Source organism: Pelecanus crispus, chromosome 25, assembly GCF_030463565.1.
Source record: "Pelecanus crispus isolate bPelCri1 chromosome 25, bPelCri1.pri, whole genome shotgun sequence".
Classification (NCBI taxonomy): Eukaryota; Metazoa; Chordata; class Aves; order Pelecaniformes; family Pelecanidae; genus Pelecanus; species Pelecanus crispus.
In genome coordinates, this window is record NC_134667.1 from 2,668,793 (window position 1) to 2,690,767 (window position 21,975).

The window sequence follows — 21,975 nt, forward strand, 5'->3', positions numbered from 1 at the left end:
TGCAAGGGACACACACAAGTCGAGCTGCCACACATCCTCTTTGTTTTATTATTCTTCCTAAAGGAGGTCTTGGGCCTGCGGGTGGTCGTTGTGGCTCACCATCTTCCCATGAACCTGTACCCGGTACACACAGGTGTACTCTGGGTTTCCCCAGTTGCTCTGCACCTGGAATTTGATGTAGCGAAAGGTCCTGGGAAGCTCCTTCTGTAAAGAAATGTGGGGAGCCATCATTGCGCTGGTGGGAAGAGCCACAACAGATTGCGGGAGGCCCCCCTGCCTGCGCTCCCCTGCTGAGGACCAAAGGGCAGCCCTGACGGAGGAGGAAGCCAGGGCAAGCAGAGCCCCCTTTGCCAGGGCCAAGGAGGAGCCCTCTGTGCCTAGAAAGCAAAGGCCTGGCCTCAGAGGCTTGCTGAGGGCAGCTGTGGAAAGCGGAGGCACAGTGCTGCCCGGGCTGCCGCGGGACGCGGGGAGAGTCCCGCTGAGGGGGGCAGGCGTCTGCCATCCTCCCTGCCACCGTCTCCCCTGAGGGGGACTGTTTCCCTTCCCGCACCCCTTCCCACTGCTGCTTTCTCTGCGCTACCCGAAGGGAAAGGAAAGCCCTTGCAAAGGTGGGGCAGCTGCCTCGGCCAGCAGAGCAAAGCCCCATTTGCCCTCCTCTTGCCGCCTTCCCCGCAGGGGCATGGAGCGTGGGAGAGCAGAGGCTGGCTGGGGTGACCCTCTGCACTCTTTCCTCCAAGGACTTGCAGACAAGCCTGCCTTCTTCCCGGGCATCCTGCCTACAGCTCTTGCGGTACCTGCACATGGAATGTCTGAGCGATCTCCTTGTGCACGTCGTAGGTGAATGTCCCCAGGAGAGTTTCTGCCGTTGCCTCATCCACTCCCTCAAAGACGAGAGAGAAAGGGAGCCGGTCAGGCCGAAGCAGGGTGTCAGAAAATGGGCACGGCGAGGCCAAACGCGGGAACCCTTGCCCACCTCCCTTGGCTCCCTTGGTGACTCAGCTTAGGGTGAGTGTGGGTCGGGATGCTTTCAGCATGTGCTCCAGGATCGTTGGCCATGAAGCAGAGAAGAAGCCCCCAAAGGCACAGAACCTGCACGTGCCCCCAGTGGCGCCCCAGGGGATGCGGTGCGCTGCAGCACCCAGCCCCAGACAGAGCTCTGAGAGAAGCCACCACGAGAAGCACGTCTCTGGTACAGCTTTTCCCTGGGGCCGCCCCCCACCCCCAACCCTCCCCGAGAAGTGCAAGGCCAGGACTTACGGAGACAGCAAAGTCTTTGGGGGCACTGCTGACTTCCCCGGAAGGAGAGACTGCCTCGGAGATATGCCAGATGGTGAAAGCCTTTGGCCAGATTTGCTCAGGCAGCCGGATGACCACGTGGCCCCGAGATCCTTGGAAAGCCCAGCAGTTGCCAGGGGCAATACGGGGCTGAAACCAGAAAGCCATGACCATCAGTTGCTACTGGCAGCCAAAGAGCCACCACAGCTGCCTGTTTGGCCAGAAGCAGAGACCTTGCCTTGCCTGTGGGCTGCAATCCTGTTTGTAAATGAGTACAAGTGCATGGGCAGCAGGGCAATATGGAAGTGTTTCTACAAACCCTCTGGGCTCCACCGCCTTTCCCAAGGCAGCTCTGCTTTCTCAGAGCCTGCAGAGAAAGGGCAGGTCTCCCTAGCGTACCTCACCCCATCGTCCTTCAAAGATTCCGCTGCAGCTACAAGGTCCAATGCAGACATGGACCCTGCTTCAGACGTGGTAGACCAGATCATGGCTGGGGGCCCAGAGGAGCACCTCTCGCTGCTGGCATGGCTCAGCAGCCCCCACCACTCCCACCCACTCTGGAAAGGGACCGTCAGAGATGCCGTATGGCAGTGGGACTCCCAAGGACAAAGTTCCTTGGCAAACTGCAGCCAAGGGTGGTGGGCAGGTCACAGCAGCTGGGTTCATCTCGGTCCCCTTCCTGATGGGACGCAGTGCTGCCAGGGATCGCAGGGGTCAGGAATGCAATGCAGGCTGCAGCAAAGTGCTGTGCACTTGGTCTGCCAATGGAAAGCAAGGAGGTGAAGCACACTGAAGCCAGGAGTTCCTTTGTGACACCTGCCTGCAAGATTGTCTCTGGAGGGTTTCCAGAAGAGAAGGCAAATGGAGAAAGCCACCAGGTCTTCTTGCCTTGCTCACCATAACTCTTGGATGTCCTCTCCTCATCAATGGTGGCACCTTACATGACGGTGGAGAGAGATTAGGAGTTGAAGCAGTGCATTAGGATGCATTTCTCAGGCTGGAAAGCAGAGCTTGGCAGAGTTTGGGGGAGTGCCATAGACAACGTGAGGGCAGTGAGACTTCCTGTCTTCCTACCTATGGCTTCCAGAGCCCAGTCAGGCATCTGGAGGTAGTTTTCAAGCACCTTCTTAATTGCCGCCTGTGTCAACTGCAGAATTTCCTGGGGAAAAATTGGGAATGGAGAGATGGCAGTGAACACACACACACACGTGCACAGGCCATTCTGCATGAACCCCGAGCCCTAGCACAGAGCCAAGGAGCGCCTGTGTGTCAGAAAACCCAAGGCAAGACCTGTCGGAAGAGGTGCCGACTCTGAGAGTGCCAAGAGGAAGCAGCAGGAGGGAGCCCGGATAGGTAGCGGGGTCTCTGATCTACCGCCAGCACCCTTACCTCTCTCTTCTCTGCTTGGACACCATGGTCTACGAGGACCTCTCTCACTGCCTGAAGTATGTTCCCCCTCGCAGCAGACACCTGAGCCACCGTCTCCTCGAGCTCCCGCATCTTCTGCTCCAGCCAAGCCTGTGAGTTCCTGCAAGGCAGAGGGAAAGCAGGTCTTGTCCAGCAGCTGCCAAGCCTCTGCAGGCAGGCTCCAAACGCCGTGCAGAGAAGGGTCAGGTGAGCTTGGGTCAAGCCCCGTCCCCCGGCCCCTTTCCTTCCTCTGGTTTACAAATGGCTCCCTTCCAGCACCGTGGGTAGTAGATGGAAAGGCCGGGAGCCCTGGGTGCGAAGCAAGTGAGTGCAGGCAGCATGAAGCCAGCTGAGACGGCTCCACAGCGTGTGTTGCTTGGCAAGAAAGCGCTCTTACCCCAGAGACTGCAGCTCCGCTTCAGGAAGGCCCGACACCTCCTGCAAGATAAAGAGGGTGTGGGATGGACTCCTTAAGTAGCTTGTTTACCGCCAGAATTGACTCTTTGGAGAGACACTCTATTGGAGCAAGCATGAGGAGCACTGCCAGGGCTTCCCAAAGGAGACTCCCCTACGGAGAGGTGGCAGAATTTCCTGCTGCTTTGAGTCACTTTGGAGAGACCCTGACCCAAACCTGGCCTCTTTAACCATCCACGTTCAGCAGAGCATCTTTCGGGTCTCCATCTGACCCCCCCCAGGCTCTCCGATGGGTATGCAGGCAGCAAAGGCACCTTCTGCCAAAGTGCTCCCCACTTCAGCCTGCCACCCTCTGGAAGTCACTCGGGAAGATCCGTCTCCGTGTTAAACCCCAAGCAGGTGCTAAGGAGACTGAAGGATGACCAGAAGTGCTCCTCCCTCGCCTCTGCCTCAGCGGTGATGGGGAGTTTCGAGCAGGCACTGCGTGTTCCCAGGGGAGGCAGGAGGGCAGAGCGACGGCCTTTGCAGGCGTTGGCTTTCCCTCAGCAAGGGACACTTACCTGCAACGCTCCCGTTCCCCACACCGTTGGGTGTCTCCAGCAGTAGACAAGAGCTGTGGGTCACATTGTCAAGAGATGGTTATTTTCCTCAGGAGCTGCTCCCTCTGCCCAGGACTGAGAGGCCCATTTTTGGTGAGGGGTACTCACCCGACAGGACGGGAAGCAGCAGGAGAAGGAGCCTCAGGACACTCCTGCCCTTCTGGTGGGTGTGGCGTTGTCTAAAAGAGCAGGACCACTGCTGTTAGCAAAGCGCAAAATCTGGGACATGTATTTGCCAGGGATCTGCTTAGGAGCTCGCTTGCCACCAGGTTCCTGTGCTCAGCACAGCTGCAAGTCTGAAAGCCCAAGGGCCTTTGGGAAGGTCTGGCCCGTTGCACCCCTCCCCTGGGACACAAAGAGCTCTGGCCTGAGACAGGGGCAGCAGCCTGGCCCTGCTCGGCTCTCCCCGCAGAAGGGGCAGGGCTGTGCCCCCAGAATGGGGTTGCTGGGCTGCCCGGCTGGAGGGCAGTAGTGCAGACAGCCCCCGTGCTGTGGGGCTGCCTGCTCCTGCCGGGAAGCCAGGCAGCACACAAGGCTTCTGGCCTGACCACCCTCTGCTTTCTGGGCCCCCTTGCACCCACCTGCCCAAAGTGGCTGGCATCTCCACAAGCCCAGCACACCGACCAGGCACAGGGCAAAGCCTGCTCTCCTCCCGAGACCCAAGCACCTCTTCTCCAGGCATGCGCTAGCTGCTGCCAGTGCTCTGCTTCGCACTGCTGCCCACCTCTGCAGCGCGGGGTTTTATGGAGGGCAGCAGGTTATGACATCACAAGAGCCGCCTGGTGATGCCCGTGATGAGCTGAGAGGGGCTACCAAGAAAGGGTTGCTGTGCTGCCTGGAGGGAGCAACCCTGTGGGTGAGCCTCCGCCCGCAGCTGCAGCTCCCAGAGACAAGGGGCCCAGAAGCACCCGGGAGCACAGAGAGCAGCAGCTCCTTTGGCTCCTGGCATCAAGCAGCGTGGTGTGCAGGTCCCCTCAGGCTGGAGGGCCACCCAATGCAGACTGGCACCTCTGCATACAGCCAGGGCTGCTCAGATGCACGCATTTTCACACGGTGTTAACGGAGATGACGCTGTGCATGGTGGAAATGATCAGCAGCATGGCTGTCTCTCTCTCTCTCTCTCGAGTGGTGCTGCTGTCCTGGCCTCCCTCCCTGCCTCCCTCCTGCCAGTGCTGGGCCAGCTGCTGTCCCCAGACCAGGAAGAGCTGCTGCAGGCACCCAGGGTGCTCCCCGGAGAGCCCTGTGCCACCTCCTCTGCCTTCCTGGCTGCCCAGGGATGTTCCTGGGCCACAAAGAAGGCCACAAATGTGCCTTAATCCTGACATCACTAATAGTACTGCTGCTTACAATCAACCTACTAGGCCTATTACCATATACATTTACCCCAACCACCCAGCTATCAATGAACATCGCACTAGCCTTCCCACTATGACTAGCCACCCTACTCACAGGCCTATGAAATCAACCCTCAGCCTCCCGAGGACACCTACTACCCAAAAGGAACCCCAACACTACTAATTCCTGCCCTAATCATAATCGAAACCACCAGCCTCCTTATCCGACCACTAGCGCTAGGAGTCCGCCTCACAGCAAACCTTACAGCAGGACATCTCCTTATTCAACTCATCTCCACAGCCACAACCGCCTTACTCCCCATCATCCCAGCAGTGTCAATCCTAACTGCAGCAATCCGATTCCTCCTAACAATCCTAGAAGTAGCAGTAGCCATAATCCACACCTACGTCTTTGTTCTCCTACTAAGCCTATACTTACCAGAAAACATCTAATGGCTCACCAAGCACACTCCTACCACATAGTAGAACCAAGCCCCTGGCCCATCTTGGGAGCAGCTGCCGCCATACTTACTATGTCACGTTTAATCATATGATTCCACCACAAGTCATCACAACTCCTGGCCCTAGCTCTGCTCTCCATAGTCCTAGTTGTAATCCAATGATGACAAGACATTGTACAAGGAAGCACATTCCAAGGCCACCACACCGCTACTGTCCAAAAACGCCTGTGACATGGAATAATCCTCTTCATCATATCCGAAGCCGCCTTCTTCCTGGGTTTCTCCTGGGCATTCTTCCACTCCACAGCTGTCTGGGCACCAAGGGCATGTGCTGCTGCACCCAGCGAGCAGCTGGGTGGGGGCTGATCCAGGGCATAGAATCATAGAACGGGTTGGGTTGGAAGGGATCATCTAGTCCAACCCCCCTGCCATGGACAGGGACATCTTTCATTAGATCAGGTAGCTCAAAGCCCCACCCAACCTGACCTTGAACACTTCCAGTGATGGGGCAGCCACGCTTCTCTGGGCGACCAGAGTCTCACAACTCTTACTGGAAAACATTTCTTCCTTACGCCCAAGCTAAACCAACCCTCTTTCACTTTAAAACCATTGCCCCTTGTCCTGTCACTACAAGCCTTGATAAAAAGTCTGCCTCTGTCCTTCTTGCAAGCGCCCTTTATATATTGAAAGGCCGCAGGAAGCTCTGCCCAGAGCCTGCACTTCTGCACTCTGAACAACCCCAACTCTCTCAGCCTTTCTTCATAGCAGACGTGTTCCAGCCCTCGGATCATTTTTGTGGCCCTCCTCTGGACCCGCTCCAACAGATCCATGTCTGCAGTGCAAGCTGTTGGAAGCCCCCTGGAAGAACGTTTGCGAGGAACAAGTCGAGCTGCCACACACCTTCTTTGTTTTATTATTCTTCCTAAAGGAGGTCTTGAGCCTGCGGGTGGTCACTGTGGCTCGCCACCTTCTCGTGAACCTGTACTCGGTACATAGCGGTGTACAGTCAGAGCCGTCGTAGGGAGCACAGCAGCCACCTCCCTCCGACCGGTCACCTGGCATTCACGGTGTTAGTAAAAAAGGATTTGCTCGCATTTTGGTTTCTTCTCGTTCGTGCGCAGGTACTGGAAAGAAGGCAGCAGAAGTACACCCTAGCTAAAACCCCTTGTATTGCTGGCAGTAACGGTGCCTCTTGGCTGGGAGCATGAGAAGTACCCCTTTTCAAGCTCTTGACCCTTTATATACAGTTTTGAGACTACTCACATACTCATTTTTGCAATGTACATAACCTATATGCTTTGGCCATGACATCCCTTGTTACCATACGCTTTTGAGGATTTGTTCACATCAACCCCCATGCAAGCATGCTTAATGCATATTTATTAGCTGAGTTTGCACTACTTTGTTGCAACTTTGGCACTTTCAGCTGGTTTGGCCTGGTTTCTCCTAACTACAAACCCTCTTATGCAAGTGCGGTCATTGTTGGTCAAGTTCCATTGCGCCTGTGTGAAAACGGGCAACCGTTTACGCAGGACGGTGCACACACCCTCCTGCCTGCAAATCGGGCAAGAACCAGGTCTGAGGCAGAGCCATCGTGGGGCACGCACAGGCAGAAGGGAAAGCAGCAGCCACCTCCCTCCGGCCCGTCAGCAGACATTCACTATTGACACGGTCGCGCACTTGTCCTACAATCACAGATGTCTGTCTTCTCTTTCTGGTTTTATTTCAAAAGAACCGGGACGTCACTGGGCGGCTCCCAAAGGCAGCCGCCAGCTTCGGTGGCAGGACCCAGTTAAGGATGTCCCTGTTCAGCAGGACCAGGATGAGGACGACGATCTGCAGGAAGGCAAGGAACAGAAGAAATCTCCTGTGGGACAGGAGAGGGGTCAGGCAGAACAGGGGGCAAATGTGTCTCAGCTCTTTCCAACCACCCTCTTCGCACAGCACCGTGGCACCTTGAACCGTGCTGGGCACAACACTCCCCGCTCAGGACTGGGGTGAGGGGCCTGGCTACCTCTCTCGGCTCTACTGTACGTCTCCCCGGTGGGCCCCAAAATCCCCCCCTACGCGCCCCCCAAGCTAGGAAGAAAAGAAATACTGAACCATTTCATCCCAGAGAAGTCCAAAGCTGCCTAGTGCCCTTGGACCACTGGCACGGACATGCCAGTGCCTATGGAAGAGCCCCGGCACCCTGACTGCCCCGGGCCACTCACCTCAGCCAAGAAGTGATGTTATGCCTCCTTGACGCCAGCTGCTCCTCCTAGAGGCCAAGGCACAGCAGGGACATGTGTTGGGGTGTGCGAGGCGGCGAGGTTTGGGGGCTCAGCCCCCCTCCCTCGTTCGCGCTGAGATCAGTGCCCCCATGTCCCCCGGGCACAGTGCAGACCCTTCCCTCCCCAAGGCCCACAGCGGGGTTGTCTGTCCTACCAGCCGCACAGCCACCATCTCCTGCAGCAGCGACTCGCCTGTCTTGTCCGCCTGCGCCGCCTTCCCCCTGCTACGGACACCATGGGGTTCTGGGCTGTGAGAAGAGACCTCGGCCGGCATGGTGGCCCCCTGGGTGGCCAACAGGGAGCCAGGGTGCTGCCCAGGCTCTGCCGGGGCTGGCACCAGGCACCGCGGCATCCCAGCACTGCACAGACCCACCCCCTGCCCCTGTCCCGCCCCAGGCCTGGGGGGCATGGAGGAGAGCCTGGGAGCTGCTCAGAGTGGTGCAGAGCTGCTTGCAGGAGTCCCGAGTGGCACAGAGAGGTTTTGAGCTGCTCACGAGAAGACAAAGGGCTCTGCAGAGCAGGCTGGAGCAGCGGACAGGAGCCACAAAGATGTCTGTAAGTGGCAGAGCTCTGCCCAAAGCTGCTGAGCATCCCCCACCCCGCTGCCCCAGGTTTCAGTCGGGGCCCCATCACCACTCACAAAGCTGTTGGCTCTCGGAGGCATTCCTGTCTCTCCAGGAGGTGCTGGAGCTTGTTCCTGAGCAGCTGGAGAAGCAAAGGGCCCGGTCAGGAGTCCACGCCATGTCTGCTCTGAGGGGGCTTCCCCCCACAAACCTGTGGAGCCCCCGTCCCTCCAGTCCCCAGTACCTTCTTGACCTCAGCCTGCTCCTGAACAGCTTGTGCCAGCTCTGACCACTGCTCCCCCTGCAAAGCAAGCGGGACACATTGCAGGGAGCCATGGTGGGAAAGGGCATCCCCACTCAGTCCCCAGGGCACTGGGAGGTCAGGCCAGGGCCAGGGCGGCAGGCACACGGGTGTCCTGGGGCCAGCACCATTGCTCAGCGGCTCTGGCCACTCCCCGAGGCACTTCTGGGTGCGGGTCACAGACCTTGATCAGCTCCCGCACTTTTGTGCCTCCCTCTGCCTTTCCCTGACAGAGGTGTGCCTGGGAGAGAAGGGGGAACGGGAACGGCTCCAGAAGGGGCAGGGGGTGGAGGAGGACCCCCATGCCACCGGCCAGGGTGCAACACCAGACTCCCCATCGCCTCCCCTCCAGCCCATGCCTGGGTTCCTGTCACACACGGTGTCCCCGTACACCCAAGTGAGGGTCACTCATCGCACCCCCTTCCCCAAAGCCATAGTGCTGTGCCTGCTGTGCCTGCTGTGCCTGCAGACCCATCAGGGTCCCCTCTGCAGCACAGCCACAGCCAAGAGCCTGGGGGCTCTCCAGAGGCCCAATCCCTCCATCATGGATGCCATATCCCGGAGTAAATATCCTCCGCAGCCACACCACTGCCCGTGGCTGCTGGGCTGCACGGACCCAGCACTGGCACCCCCCTCCCGGACCCTGTCAGAACGGGCCTCCTTTTCCCCTGTACCTTCAGCACCTCTTCCAGGCTTGCAGCTGCCTCCTCCTTTGCCAGCTGAACGTGCTCCTGTGGGAGAGGAGGGGAAGAGAAGCAGCCATCAGGGCACCGGGACGCTCCCACGAGTGCACTCATGGCTCCCTTCAGGCACTGCCTTTGCCCTCACGTCCCCTCTCCTTCCCAGCCCTGCAGGCACTGCAGGCAGCCAGAGCGACCCCCAGGCCCAACTCTGGACGCGGTCCACAGCTGGACATGGGGCTGAGCAAGTGGCTCTAGGTGACCCTGCTTGAGCAGGGGCATTGCACAAGACCAGATGATCTCCAGAGGTCCTTTCCAGCCTCAACCAGTCTGTGATTCTGTGAACTCACCTTTGCCTGGGCCACCAGCCCCTCCAGCTGCTGGAGCTCCCGGTGGTTGTTCTCAAAACTCTGAGCCACAAGACGGTTCTGGGAAGAGGAGCCGGACACAGGCACTGGGCCCCTGACACAGCCCCAGGTGCCGCAGCTGGGGGATGTGGGCAGAGGAGGGGACACTGACCTCCATGCTGAGCTCCTCCATGGTTTGCCGCAGCTCCTGCTGCTGCTTGCCCTGCAGGGGGAAAGGAGGGCTCAGGGGCTCAGGTCTCGCAGCCCCAGCCCCCGGGCACAAGGGGAACACTCCACACCTACCAGACACTGCAGCAGCTCCTTGTGCCTTTGTGAGTCACCAGAACACTGCAGCAGGCGCTCCCGGAGCATGCGGAGGTCTTGCTTCAGCACCTCTGCCTGCATGGCTGCACCTGTGTGTCGGGAGCCAGCAGGGTGTGAGGGGCACGGCCACGGGAACTATCAGGCACGGACACTCACGGGGACGTTGCCCTGCCCTGACTCACAATCGCACGTGGACACGCGGGTGCACTCAGGAGAACGCAGCCCTGCACAGCTGTGCACAGGCACGCCACCCTGCTTGCCTGTAGCTGTGCCCAGCACTGCAGGCACTGGCACAGGTACAGCCGTACGCCCACGGGCACAGCCACACAGCGCCTTGTGCTGCCCAAGCACAGGTGCACCCGTGCTCTCTCATGCAAAGGCCACACACATGCACCGTCAGGAATGGCCAGGGCTGGCACGGGAGCCTCCCCCAGAGAGGGGCTCCGTCAGCCGCCTGCACTCACGCACCTGTGTCCCACTCTGCCAGCGGTCCTGTGCTCGCGCGCGCACTGGTTCCATGCGCGGCTTGGCCTGCACCAGCTGGGTGCTGAGCTTCTGGCCAGGTGTGGTGCGGGGCTGAGGAGAGAAGGAGTTTCTCCTGCCCTGCTTTGCCGGGCACCCGCGCGGCCCCTCTGCACAGTGGACGCCGGAGAGGTCGTTGGCGAGTACTCTCCATACTCCTGCCCAGCAGCACCCAGGTTCTCCTCCAGATGCTCCCCCGCCTCTGGGAGCAGCACCCTTTGTACCCTCCAGGGCGCCCGTGTCACAAGCCCACAGTGACATCATGGTGACACGGCCACCACTGCCCACTGTGACACGACAATCACCTCCCCGGGGCTGGTGCCAAGAGCTGACGTGGGAAACAGGGCAGCACCCACTCTCAGCGCACGGCCGGAGCAACCACGGTCACCGCGTGTCGGCCACTCCCCGCAGGGTTTGCCTGTCCCGCGGAAGTCCAGCTGCGGCAGCTCCCCACACCAGGTCCACGCGGGAGCCGGGCTGCACATGGACTCCCAGCAGGCACACGCAGACACTCACAGAGAGGCGCGTGCAGCACGGGTGTGCACGGACACACACACCGCTTGGGCTCCAAGACAGGGCTGAAACACCCAGCCCCCTCCAGGATCCAGCACCCAGCTGCGGGGGGGAAGTGCAGCCCAGGAAGGGGAACAAAAAGACTAGCCCTGTGCTCTAGTCTGTGCTTGCAGGCTGCCAAGAGGAGTGGAGTGTCTCTCCTGCTCAGACAGCTGTGGCTGCTGGCACGCAGGGGAGCACCAGGAGGAAGGGGTGGGGGCACCCGGCAGGCAGGCAGTGACTGAGGGTATCAGGGCTGTCTGGGGGGAGGCAGAAACATCTGTGAGGCTGATGTCTTTAACAACGCCCGGTGAGCAGCATTGCTGCGGAAAGCCACCTGCCACGCAGGAGCATGGAGCGTGCCGAGCTTGAGCCTCTGGATATGAGGCAGGGTGTGAAATTCACTGTCTGTCATCGCAGCACCTCTCTTTCGCTTGACTTTTAAGTAATTCATTAATACCTGACGGGTGTTGCAACCTGTCCTGTTTTCTGATCATTTGGGTTTGTCCATCTGAGGGAAAACCCCACGCCTTTCCTCAGCTCCAAATACCAATAGAGAGAGCATTGTAGGTGGACGTAGTGCTGGAGATGCAGATGCCATTGCAGATGCCCAATCCATTTACAGAAGAAGATACCGTTGCAGCTTCCATTGCAGATGCAAATACCATTTCAGATGGCCCTGCAGCATGAATTCGCATTGCAGACGCCACTGCAGATACCTTTGCAGATGCACAGTCCATTGGCCAGAACATTGTAGATGCAGGTGCCATTGCAGATATCCTTGACAATGCCTTTTCACATACAGCCATAGACAGCAATCCCACGAGGAAGATACCGACTCAATTGCAGATGCAACGGCAGATACAGGGGCACATACAGACAGAAGACACCTACCATTAGAGATACAAGTACAGTCACAGACACCGTTACGCATAAAATTGCAGGGGCAGTCATAGATACAGAACTGCACATGCAGTTCCAGCCACCAGAAGAGCCCCAGCCACGAGTACACATTCAGTTACAGCTATGGATACAGATACAGAGACCGATCTCGCTCCTGGGAGGGGAACCATTACAGACAGAGGTGCCGTTACACATACAGGGAGTGGTAGACATACCACTGAAGGTACAGGGAGTATCTGCATCTCCATTGGGTGACTGCAATGGCTTCAGCATCTTTGAGAGCAACTCTAAAGGCAATTGCATCTGCAGGGCCATCTGCAGTGGTATCTGCGTCTGCAAGGCCATCTCCAGTGGCATCAAGGGCTGTATCTTCAAAGGAAGCTTCAAAGGCATCTCCATCTGCAATGGCGTCTGCAAAGGTACCTGCATCTGCAACGGCATCTTCATCTGAAGTGGTGTCTGACATGGCATCTGCATCTCCACTGGCGTCTGTAATGGTTTCTGCATCTGCAATGGCGTCTGCAATGGCACCTGCATCTTCAACAGCATCTCCATTCGCAACTCATCTGAAATTGTATTTGCATCTGCAATGGCATCTGCATCTGCAGTGGTGTCTGCAGTGGAGAGCGTACAGATGCACACAGAGCATTGCAGACGCTATGGCTTTGCAGATGCCATTGCAGATTCAAATGCCATTGCAGCCACCATTTCAGCTGAACAAGCCACTGCTGGCAACCCTGCAGGTGCTGCTATCAAAGCAAACAGCACTGCAGAGGCAGGTACCACTGCAGCTGAAGAAACCATTGCAGATGGCATTGCAGATCCAGCTCCCGCTGCAGGTGCAGAGGCCCTTGGAGATGCCGATCCCATTGCAGCTATCGATAGCATTGCACATACTGATACAGGTACCCACGCCATTGCCGATGCCACTACCAGGACTGTCACAGATCCCAACACCAGTACAGAGAAGGCGATAGCATTACAGGTAGTCACACAGATCCTGAGACCGTCAGTGGTACAGATACCATTAGAGATACCCCTGCGCTTCCTAGTTCAGCTAGAGAGGGAATTACGTGTGCGCATACAGAAACCATTCCAAGTACATGTGCAGGTCCAGATACCGTTAGCAATGCAGATACAGTTACGGGTACAATTACGGGTACAGGCACAGATACCATTAGAGACACAGATACTGGCACCATCAAATACACTGCTGCCAGCATCATCACAGAGACCAATATCATTACAGGCACGGACCCACACTGAATTGCCAATACAACTGCAGGGACAGGCACAAACCAGATACAATTCCAGATACAGGTGCAATTGCACATACAATTGAGGATACAAGTGCAGTCACTGATCCAAGTGCACTTTCAATTACACCAAAAGCAGCAGATACAGCAAGTGACACCATTACCGACTGAGGGCCCGTGACAGACAGAGGAACCATCAGACACCTCTGCACCGCAAGTTCCTATTGCAGATGCTATTGATGATGCATAGAGTGTTGCGGATGCCAGAGCAGATGCGGATGCCATTACAGACAGAGACAGCATTGCAAATGGCATGGCAGATCAGATACCATTGCAGAACCCATTGCACAGACCTTTGCAGATGCACAGATGCCACAGTGCAGACACCAAAGCCAATAGTGCTGCAGATGCAGACGCCATGCCAGATGCAGATTCTGCTGCAGCTGCAGATAGCACTGGAGTCTCTCCACCACAGAGACCATTGCTGATGCAAAGTCAGGTGCAGGTACACTAGGAGATGCAGAGGCCACAGCAGACACTCAGAGCATTACAAATGCCTTTGCCGATGCAGAGGCCATCGCACATTCTGATCCCACTACAGATTGAGACATCAATAGTGTTACAGAGTGACACACACGTACCGAGACCAATAATGGTACATGGCGTTAGGGATATCATTGCAGGTAGAGGCAGAATTACTCGTGCACGTACAGAAACCAAATACACCATTTGCCATGGAGTGATCCAGACGGCACTGGAACAGGGTGAAGCTCCAGAACATCTGCAGTACATTGATGACATCATTGTGTGGGGCAATACAGCAGAAGAAGTTTTTGAGAAGGGAAAGAAAATAGTCCAAATCCTTCTGAAGGCCGGTTTTGCCATCAAACAAAGAAAGGTCAAGGGACCTGCACAGGAGATGCAATTTTTAGGAATAAAATGGCAAGACGGACGTCGTCAGCTCCCAATGGATGTGATCAACAAAATAACAGCTCTGTCCCCACCAGCTAGCAAGAAGGAAACACAATCATAGAATCATAGAATTGTTTAGGTTGGAAAAGACCTTTAAGATCATCCAGTCCAACCATTCACCTAACATTACCAAGTCTACACTAAACCAAACAAGGGTAGACTAGACTAAACCATGTCCCCAAGTGCCACATCTGCCCGTTTTTGAACGCTTCCAGGGATGGTGACTGCACCACTTCTCTGGGCAGCCTGTTCCAATGCTTGACCACCCTTTCCGTGAAGAAATTTTTCCTAATATCCAACCTAAACCTCCCCTGGTGCAGCTTGAGCCCATTTCCTCTTGTCCTATTGCTAATTACGTGGGAGAAGAGACCAACACCCACCTCACTACACCCTCCTTTCAGGCAGCTGTAGAGAGCGATAAGGTCTGCCCTCAGCCTCCTCTTCTGCAGACAGAGTGCCCTCAGCCGCTCCGCATAAGGCCTGTGCTCCAGTCCCTTCACCAGCTTCGTTGCCCTTCTCTGGTGTCCTGGTTTCGGCTGGCATAGAGTTAATTTTCTTCCTAGATGAGTTAATTTTCTTCCTAGTAGCAGGCACAGTGCTGTGTTTTGGATTTAGTAGGAGAAGAATGTTGATAACATGCTGATGTCTTTAGTTGTTGCTAAGTACTGCTTATGCTAGTCAAGGACTTTTCAGCTTCCCATGCTCTGCCAGGGGCACAAGAAACTGGGAGGGGGCACAGCCAGAATAGTTGATGCAAACTGCCCCAAGGGCTATTCCATACCATATGACGTCATGCTCAGTATAGAAACTGGGGGGGGGTTGACCGACTGGGTACCGATCGGCAGGTGGTGAGCAATTGCATTGTGCATCACTTGCTTTGTATATTCTTATTATTATCATCATTATTATCATTATTTTATTGTTACTATTATCATTAGTATTGTACTTTATTTCAATTATTAAACTGTTCTTATCTCAACCCAGGAGTGTTTCTCACTCTTACTCCTCCGATTCTCTCCCCCATCCCATCGGGGTAGGGGGAGTGAGCGAGCGGCTGCGTGGTGCTGAGCTGCTGGCTGGGGCTAAACCACGACAACTATAAATTGGAGAATGCTGCTGTCACCTCTTCTCTGTATAGAAACTGGGGGGAGTTGAGCAGGGGGCAGCGATTGCTGCTTGGGGACTGGCTGGGGATCGGGTCAGTGGGTGGTGAGCAATTGCATCATAGAATCATAGAATCATAGAACGCTTTGGGTTGGAAGGGACCTTTAGAGCTCACCCAGCCCAACCCCCCTGCAGGAGGCAGGGACAGCTTTAACCAGATCTGGTTGCTCACAGACCCGTCCAACCTGACCTTGAAGGTTTCCAGGGATGGGGCCTCCACCACCTCTCTGGGCAACCTGTTCCAGTGCCTCACCACCCTCAGTGTGAAAAATTTCTTCCTTATACCCAGTCTAAATCTATTCTTCTTTAGTTTAAATCCATTATTCCTTGTCCTGTCACAACAGGCCTTGCTAAAAAGATTCTCCCCATCCTTCCTGTAGGCCCCCTTTCAGTACTGGAAGGTCGCAATAAGGTCTCCTCGCAGCCTTCTCTTCTCCAGGCTGAACAACCCCAACTCTCTCAGCCTGGCCTCGTAGGAGAGGTGCTCCAGCCCTCGGATCATTTTGGTGGCCTCCTCTGGACCCGCTCCAGCAGCTCCATGTCCTTCTTGTGCTGAGGGCCCCAGAGCTGGGCGCAGTGCTCCAGGTGAGGTCTCAGCAGAGCAGAGCAGAGGGGCAGAATCCCCTCCCTCGACCTGCTGGCCACGCTTGTTTTGATGCAGCCCAGGTTAGGGTTGGCCTTCTGGGCTGCAAGCGCACATTGCTGGCTCATGTCCAGGTTTTCATCCCCCAGTAGCCCCAAGTCCTTCTCCGCAGGGCTGCTCTCCATCCCTCCATCCCCCAGCCTGCATTGATATTGGGGGTTGCCCCCTCCCAGGTGCAGGACCTTGCACTTGGCCTTGTTGAACCTCATGAGGTTCACAGAGACCCACCTCTCCAGCTTCTCCAGGTCCCTTTGGATGACATCTCGTCCTTCTGGTGTGTCAACTGCACCACTCAGCTTGGTGTCGTCTGCAAACTTGCTGAGGGTGCACTCGATCCCACTGTCTGTGTCATGGATGAAGATATTAAACAGCACTGGTCCCAGTACGGACCCCTGAGGGACACCACCTGTCTCCATTTGGACATTGAGCCATTCACCATTACCTTCTGGATGCAACCATGCAACCAATTCCTTATCCACCAAACAGTCCACCCATCAAATCCATATCTCCCCAGTTTAGAGAAAAGGATGTTGTGGGGGACCGTGTTGAACGCTTTACAGAAATCCAAGTAGATGACATCTGTCATCTGTGAAGAGCTCCTCACTCATCCATGCTGGCCTCCTGCTGCCTTTGCTTGATTTCCTATTTCTTGAGAGGCACCTTTCTTGAGCTTGGAAGAGGTGGTTCATGAATATCAAGCAGCTCTGCAGGACCCCTCTTCTCTCCATGGCCATCTCCCATGGGATTCTTCCAAACTGATCTCTGACAAGGTTGAAATCTGCTGTCCTGAAAGCCAGGGCTCTAGTCCTGCTCTTTGCCTTGCTCCTTCCCTTCTGCATCCTCAACTCCACCATCTCATGGTCACTGCAGCCAAGGCTGCCACTGGCTTTCAAATCCCCTAGCAGTTCTTCCTTGTTCAGCAGTGCCCGGTCCAGCAGAGCACCTCTCCTTCTTGGTTCCCCCATCACCTGTGCCAGGAAATGCACTCGAGAAATCTCCTAGATTGCTTGGCCCTGCCGCATTGTCCTTCCAGCAGCTACACCAGGGTGGTTCAGGCCCCCCATGAGGACCAGGCCCTGTGAATGTGAGGCTTCTTTCACTTGTTTCAAGAAGGCCTCATCTACATCTTCCTCCTGAACAGCTCTCTAGCAGATACCTGCTAACGCAGCACCCACATTGGTCTGCCTTCTGATCCTGAGCCATAAGCTGGCTCCCGTCCCGCCCCGAGCAGGAGGCAAGTCCACCTCCTCGCCTCCCCAGATGGTCCTTCCTGAAGAGCCCGTGTCCCTCCACTGCAGCCGTCCTGCTGTGCCATTGACCCACCACACCTCCGTGGTCCCGGTGTGGTCACAGCCCTGCAATCACACACAGACTGCTGGCCCTGCTGGTGGTTCTCCATGCCGCGTGCATGAGCGTGCAGGCGCTGCAGGGAGGCACCAGCTGTGCTGGGTTCCCAGGAGGGGTGTGAGAGCCTCCTCTGTCATGCTGCCTGTGTGTTGGGATGTGCAGGAGTGGGGCTGCACGTCTTCAAGCTGTGGGCTATGTGTGGACTTTATTCCCTCCTCCACCTAGGAGCACTTCTGGGATCACACATGGGGTGTGCATAATCCCTTTAGAGCGGTCCAGCACCGGGCACAGGCCAGTCAGTCCAGCTGGGAACAGCCCCAGAGCTCTTTATTTTGTATTTATAGGTGGATCTCAGCAGCTGAGAAGCCTCCCAGCTTCTTTGCTAACAGCCACTGCTACAGCCGCTGCTGCCGGCACCTTCCCTGCTGCTGCGGTACCAGCACCTAGTGCTAGGGAGGAAGAAAGAAAAGCCTATGACTGTATGGAGAGGGAGAAGGCAGAGAAATCCTGCAGGCATAGCTCAGGCCACCTGTGGTGGGATCTGCTTGCGATGAAGCCTGAAGGTGCCTGTGAAGTGGGAGAGGCCCCTGATGCCCAAGCCCATGAGAAGGTCCTAGGTGCAGCTGATCAGCCTGGGGCTGAGTGAGGCTGGGCCAAGACCTTGAGTGCCCCATACAGGTGTCCCCCCAGGGGCAAGGTGTCTTGGCCCAAGACTCTTCAAGGGAAGGACATGCTCTCTGCTTTGGAAAGGGGAGAGCCAGCCATCAGAGGGACCCCTCTGTCTTCAGCCAGGACTTCCACATCCCACATGGAAAGCCAATTCTGGATGCCCGGGCAGTCCCCTTGGGTGTCAGGGAGATCCAGCCCACAGCCAAGCTCCAGAACCTGCTTCAGTCTCACAAGGGCTGTCAGAGAAATATCCTCTTTCCCCCAGGGCTGCCCTCAGTGGAGGGATGGGCTTCCCTTGCAGCTGGGGAAGCACCATCTCTTTTTGGAGATAGTTACCAGGGGAGCTGCCTCTGCTGCTCCTGACACCGCCTGTGGTTGTCAGTGACGTGCTTGAATATGTTCCTCCGTGCTTGATACGGCTCCAGCCTTCTGAGGACCTGGAGCGCTCGTGGGGAAAGGTGCCTGCAACAACAGGGAAGCATCATCCCTCAGCCCGTGGGGTCATGACTGCTCGGCTGCCCCGGGCTGTGTGCAGAGCCAGCGCACACTTACTCAGGCCGGAGTCTCTCCCGCTGGGCTGCTGCTGCCATCTCCTCTGCTGGGAGAGGGTTTTCAGCCTTTCTCCACCTCTGGGTGACCTCCTTTCTCCTGGGCTGGGCTGGAGGGTGGGGAGTCCAAGTGCCTCCAGTGCCCAGTGCCTGCCAAGAAGGAGACACTCTCAGCAAACCAGACGGCAAACAGAGGTGCTGTTTGCCAGAGGACTTCTCTTCAGAGGAGCTTGCAGCAGGACCTGGGAGCTGGGAGACTCAGCATCGTCTGCCCGTCATCATGGCCGACGGCTGCTTTTGCCCCTTGGATCCTGCTGCCAATCTCCCTGACAGGGATGAGCAGGCAAACCCCTGCCCTGCAGCTGGGTCAGTCCTGCTCCCACTCCCTGGAGACCTGCCACCCTGGTGCCCCGAGAGAGAGGGTCACTGCTGCTCTCAGCGGTGTCAGTCACTGCCCGTACCTGGGGCGGCTGTCGGTCCTCCCCTGCAGACCAGGCTTGCCACGCTGCCCATTCTGCCTTTGCTTGCTGTCGCCGCTCTTGCCACTGGGTCTTCCCTCGCTCCCACTCTGCAGACAGCTGCCAGACCTCCTGGAGGGGATGGAAACGCAGCAGCAGACAGGATTAGTCTCAGCTCCCAGAGGGGATGTTCCTTTGGGCCTGGCCCATGTCGGTGCCTCTTGCTTCAGCTGGTCGGTCAGCAGCACTTTTCCCCTAACAGATGAGGGGCCATGGAGTCATGCCAGGCTCCTCAGCTCATGGCAAACACAGCTGAGCGAGCAAAGACCTCCACTGTCAATGACCTAGAAAGGACTTGTACACTTTCCATAGCCCCTGGACACAATAAAGTGTTTCATGACAAACCCAGGGGCAATAACAGGCGGGAAGGACGTGCAGCCCCTTCCTTTTCCTGAAGAAGATCTGAAGGAGGTGACAGCCAGGTTACAATGAACGCACGCCAAGGGATCCTTTCAGGATGGCTCTCTGCACAAAGAGGCTTTTGCCGAGTCTCAACCAGCACGGTAGTTACAGCAAGGCAGAGCACGTACCTGCAACGCTCTCTTGCAGGCTTCAGAGGACGGGAGTGCAGCAGTGGGCCTGGCTGGAGGAGCTGGCTCCTGCCTGCCTGGCTCCTTCGTCCTGGGGGAGCTGCCTGGACACGGGGGGAGCACACTGCAAAGAGACACCAGGAGGAGTCGGCATGAGCACGGGGCACTTTGGCCTCTCCTTTTCATCTGGTACCAAGGCTCCCCAGGCTGGCAGAAGCAGCAGGGGAGGTGGGGCCATCTCCCATGGCAAGGGGGAGCCTTTCCTGAGCCCCATCAGATGGATGGGAGAGGGCTGCACCTCAGCTCTGTTGTGAGGGCAAGCAAAGCGATGTGGGGTGCACTCAGCATGTGCCGTCTTCCTCACTAAGGGGCCTGCCATGGGGCAAGCAAGCTCATAAAAACCGTGGGGCATGAGTCAGGGACTTTCCTGAGTCCCTGCATCCGCACTGTCCAAAGGGGATGTCTCTCCCACATGGGTGCAAGGATCCCTTTCATCCCTTCCCACAAGGCTCTCACCTGGCAGAAGGCTTCTTCCCCATGTCTTGCTGCCTTGTGCCTGGCCCCTGGCTTGGCAGCACGGGGAGGGATAACTTCACCCGCCTGTGCAGCAGCTGGTCAGGATGCCCCTCTGTGCCTGGGAAAGGAGGAAGCTCTTCAGAGCAGCCGCGTGGAGAGTGCGTTTTAAGTGGGCTGTGGTCACCCAGCGTGGGGCAGGGTACCCGTACCTCTTCTGCTCCCATGCTTTTCTGCAGCCTTCTTGTGCCAGGTGCAGAAAGACTTGGCCAGCGCTCTGCTGACCACCAGGAACTGAAACCTGGAAAGCAAATGATGACACAGGCTTGAAGAAGGGTGACCCTTTACCCTCTGCAGCTTCCCAGCACTAATCCTCCTGACTGTCGTGCAAGGCATGGCAGCCCTTTTCCTTTGTGGCCATGCACAGGTTTTACTGGCAATCTCCCCCCAACACCAGAAAATGCAGCTTCAAGTCCTCTCCGTGTGCAGCTGCTTCTCTCTGGTGGGAATGACGGCAGGCTGGGCGTGAGAAACACAATCACGGTGCCCAGTCACTGCAGGAGAATACAGGCAGAGCCCAAACTCAGCATTAGTTAACCATAAACCAGTCACTTCAGGACTGAGCCCTGACGCGATGCTGAGTGTTGAGCCCCGGCAATGCGCGCTGCTGAGCAGGAGCTGGGAAGCCGCCCGCTCGGTCGGTCGAGGGCTGCAGAGGAAACGCACTCACCTTGGGAATGCCTGGGCAGGAGCAGCCTGCATCCCCCGAGCGGTGGTCGCTCCACCGCAGACATCTGCAACTGGCATCCACAGCCTCTGCAAAGTGACCCAGAGCTGTTGGAAGGTTTCCAAGGCAGTTTTCTCTTGGCTCCCAAAGGAAGCAGACCTGTCTCCTGCTCCAAAAGAAAGCCACTTCTCCAAACCCCTCTTCCAAATCCTCCTCCATGAGCGTTAGCCCTTGCTCTGCTCTGGAGAAGCTGCACAGCAAACACTGAAGCTGCGCAAGAACACTGCCAGGCTTTTTGTAGGGCAAGGACCCATAAACTCAGAAGAAACTTTCTTTGCTAATGGAGAAGTTAGTGGGGGTGAGCATGGGGAAAGGCACTTGAGTGGCCTGCAACGTCCAGGCTGGCCAATGGCGACTGGGTTGCTCAGCCTTCAGTGGGCTTCCCAAAGACATTGCAGCAGCCCTCAAAACCTGAGCAGCTTACAGTGTGAAGCAGTGCAATGCGGCTGGCCTTGCTCTCCAGCCCTGTGACGCAGTCGTAGTAAAACCGCATGCACAGGACACCGTCTTCGCAGGACAGAACGCCAATGTCCTTGAAGGCGAAGGAGAGGTGCTGGCTGTTCCTCAGGTGGTAAGAGTACAAGAGTATGGTCTCTTTCACACAGTCCTCCACCGTGTGCCACGGCAAGGAGGTGGCTCGCGATAGCCACCTGTAGTTCAGCGGCTTGATCTTGACATTGCCTGGAAGGAGGAGGAACAGCGTCACTGCCACAGCAGGCCACATTTCCATCTAAGAGTCATAACAAAATGCCATAGAAAAGAGCTCCTGGGGAGTGGTTTGTTTTGGGGGAGCTCAAGCTATGCCCCGACCTTTGGATGCAATTCTCTACTTCTCCCAGCCCTTTCCAAAGAGCAGAGAGCACGCACCCCACCCCCGGACATGGAGGCCGAGAGTGGAGGGTGGCCGCTGCCTCCTCACCAGGGATAACCACTGTGGGGAACGTCAGCTCCTGCAGGCATGACACATCAATATCCAGCTGGAAGACGGGTCTGCGAACCACATACACCTCTTTGTCGCCCTGGCATTGCTCTTGGACCATAGCGAAGGTCCCGAGTCCTGCAAGCAGGACACC

General features: G+C 56.7%; 2 protein-coding genes across 2 annotated transcripts in view; both read right to left on the reverse strand.

Annotated features, from left to right (window-relative positions):
- LOC142595962 (scavenger receptor cysteine-rich type 1 protein M130-like) overlaps positions 1 to 21,975 on the reverse strand; it is an 88,795-nt gene that overhangs the window by 13,454 nt on the left and 53,366 nt on the right.
- On the reverse strand, positions 58 to 5,105 carry LOC142595925 (SUN domain-containing protein 3-like). Its single transcript, XM_075724798.1, has 8 exons — positions 5,079 to 5,105; positions 3,804 to 3,874; positions 2,665 to 2,803; positions 2,350 to 2,434; positions 2,096 to 2,211; positions 1,258 to 1,425; positions 795 to 881; positions 58 to 204 (listed from the first exon to the last, which is right to left on the reverse strand). The coding sequence occupies exons 1-8, from the start codon at positions 5,103 to 5,105 to the stop codon at positions 58 to 60; spliced, it is 840 nt and encodes a 279-aa protein (XP_075580913.1).

What these genes read in the sequence shown, in the direction of transcription:
- LOC142595925 (XM_075724798.1), bottom strand. Translation starts at nt 5,105, where the DNA reads ATGTTCATTGATAGCTGGGTGGTTGGG. An exon ending in TCCAAGCAGAGAAGAGAGAG is followed by an intron (nt 2,435 to 2,664) that starts GTAAGGGTGCTG and finishes ATTTTTCCCCAG; the next exon opens with GAAATTCTGCAGTTGACACA. An exon ending in CTCAGACATTCCATGTGCAG is followed by an intron (nt 205 to 794) that starts GTACCGCAAGAG and finishes ATTTCTTTACAG; the next exon opens with AAGGAGCTTCCCAGGACCTT.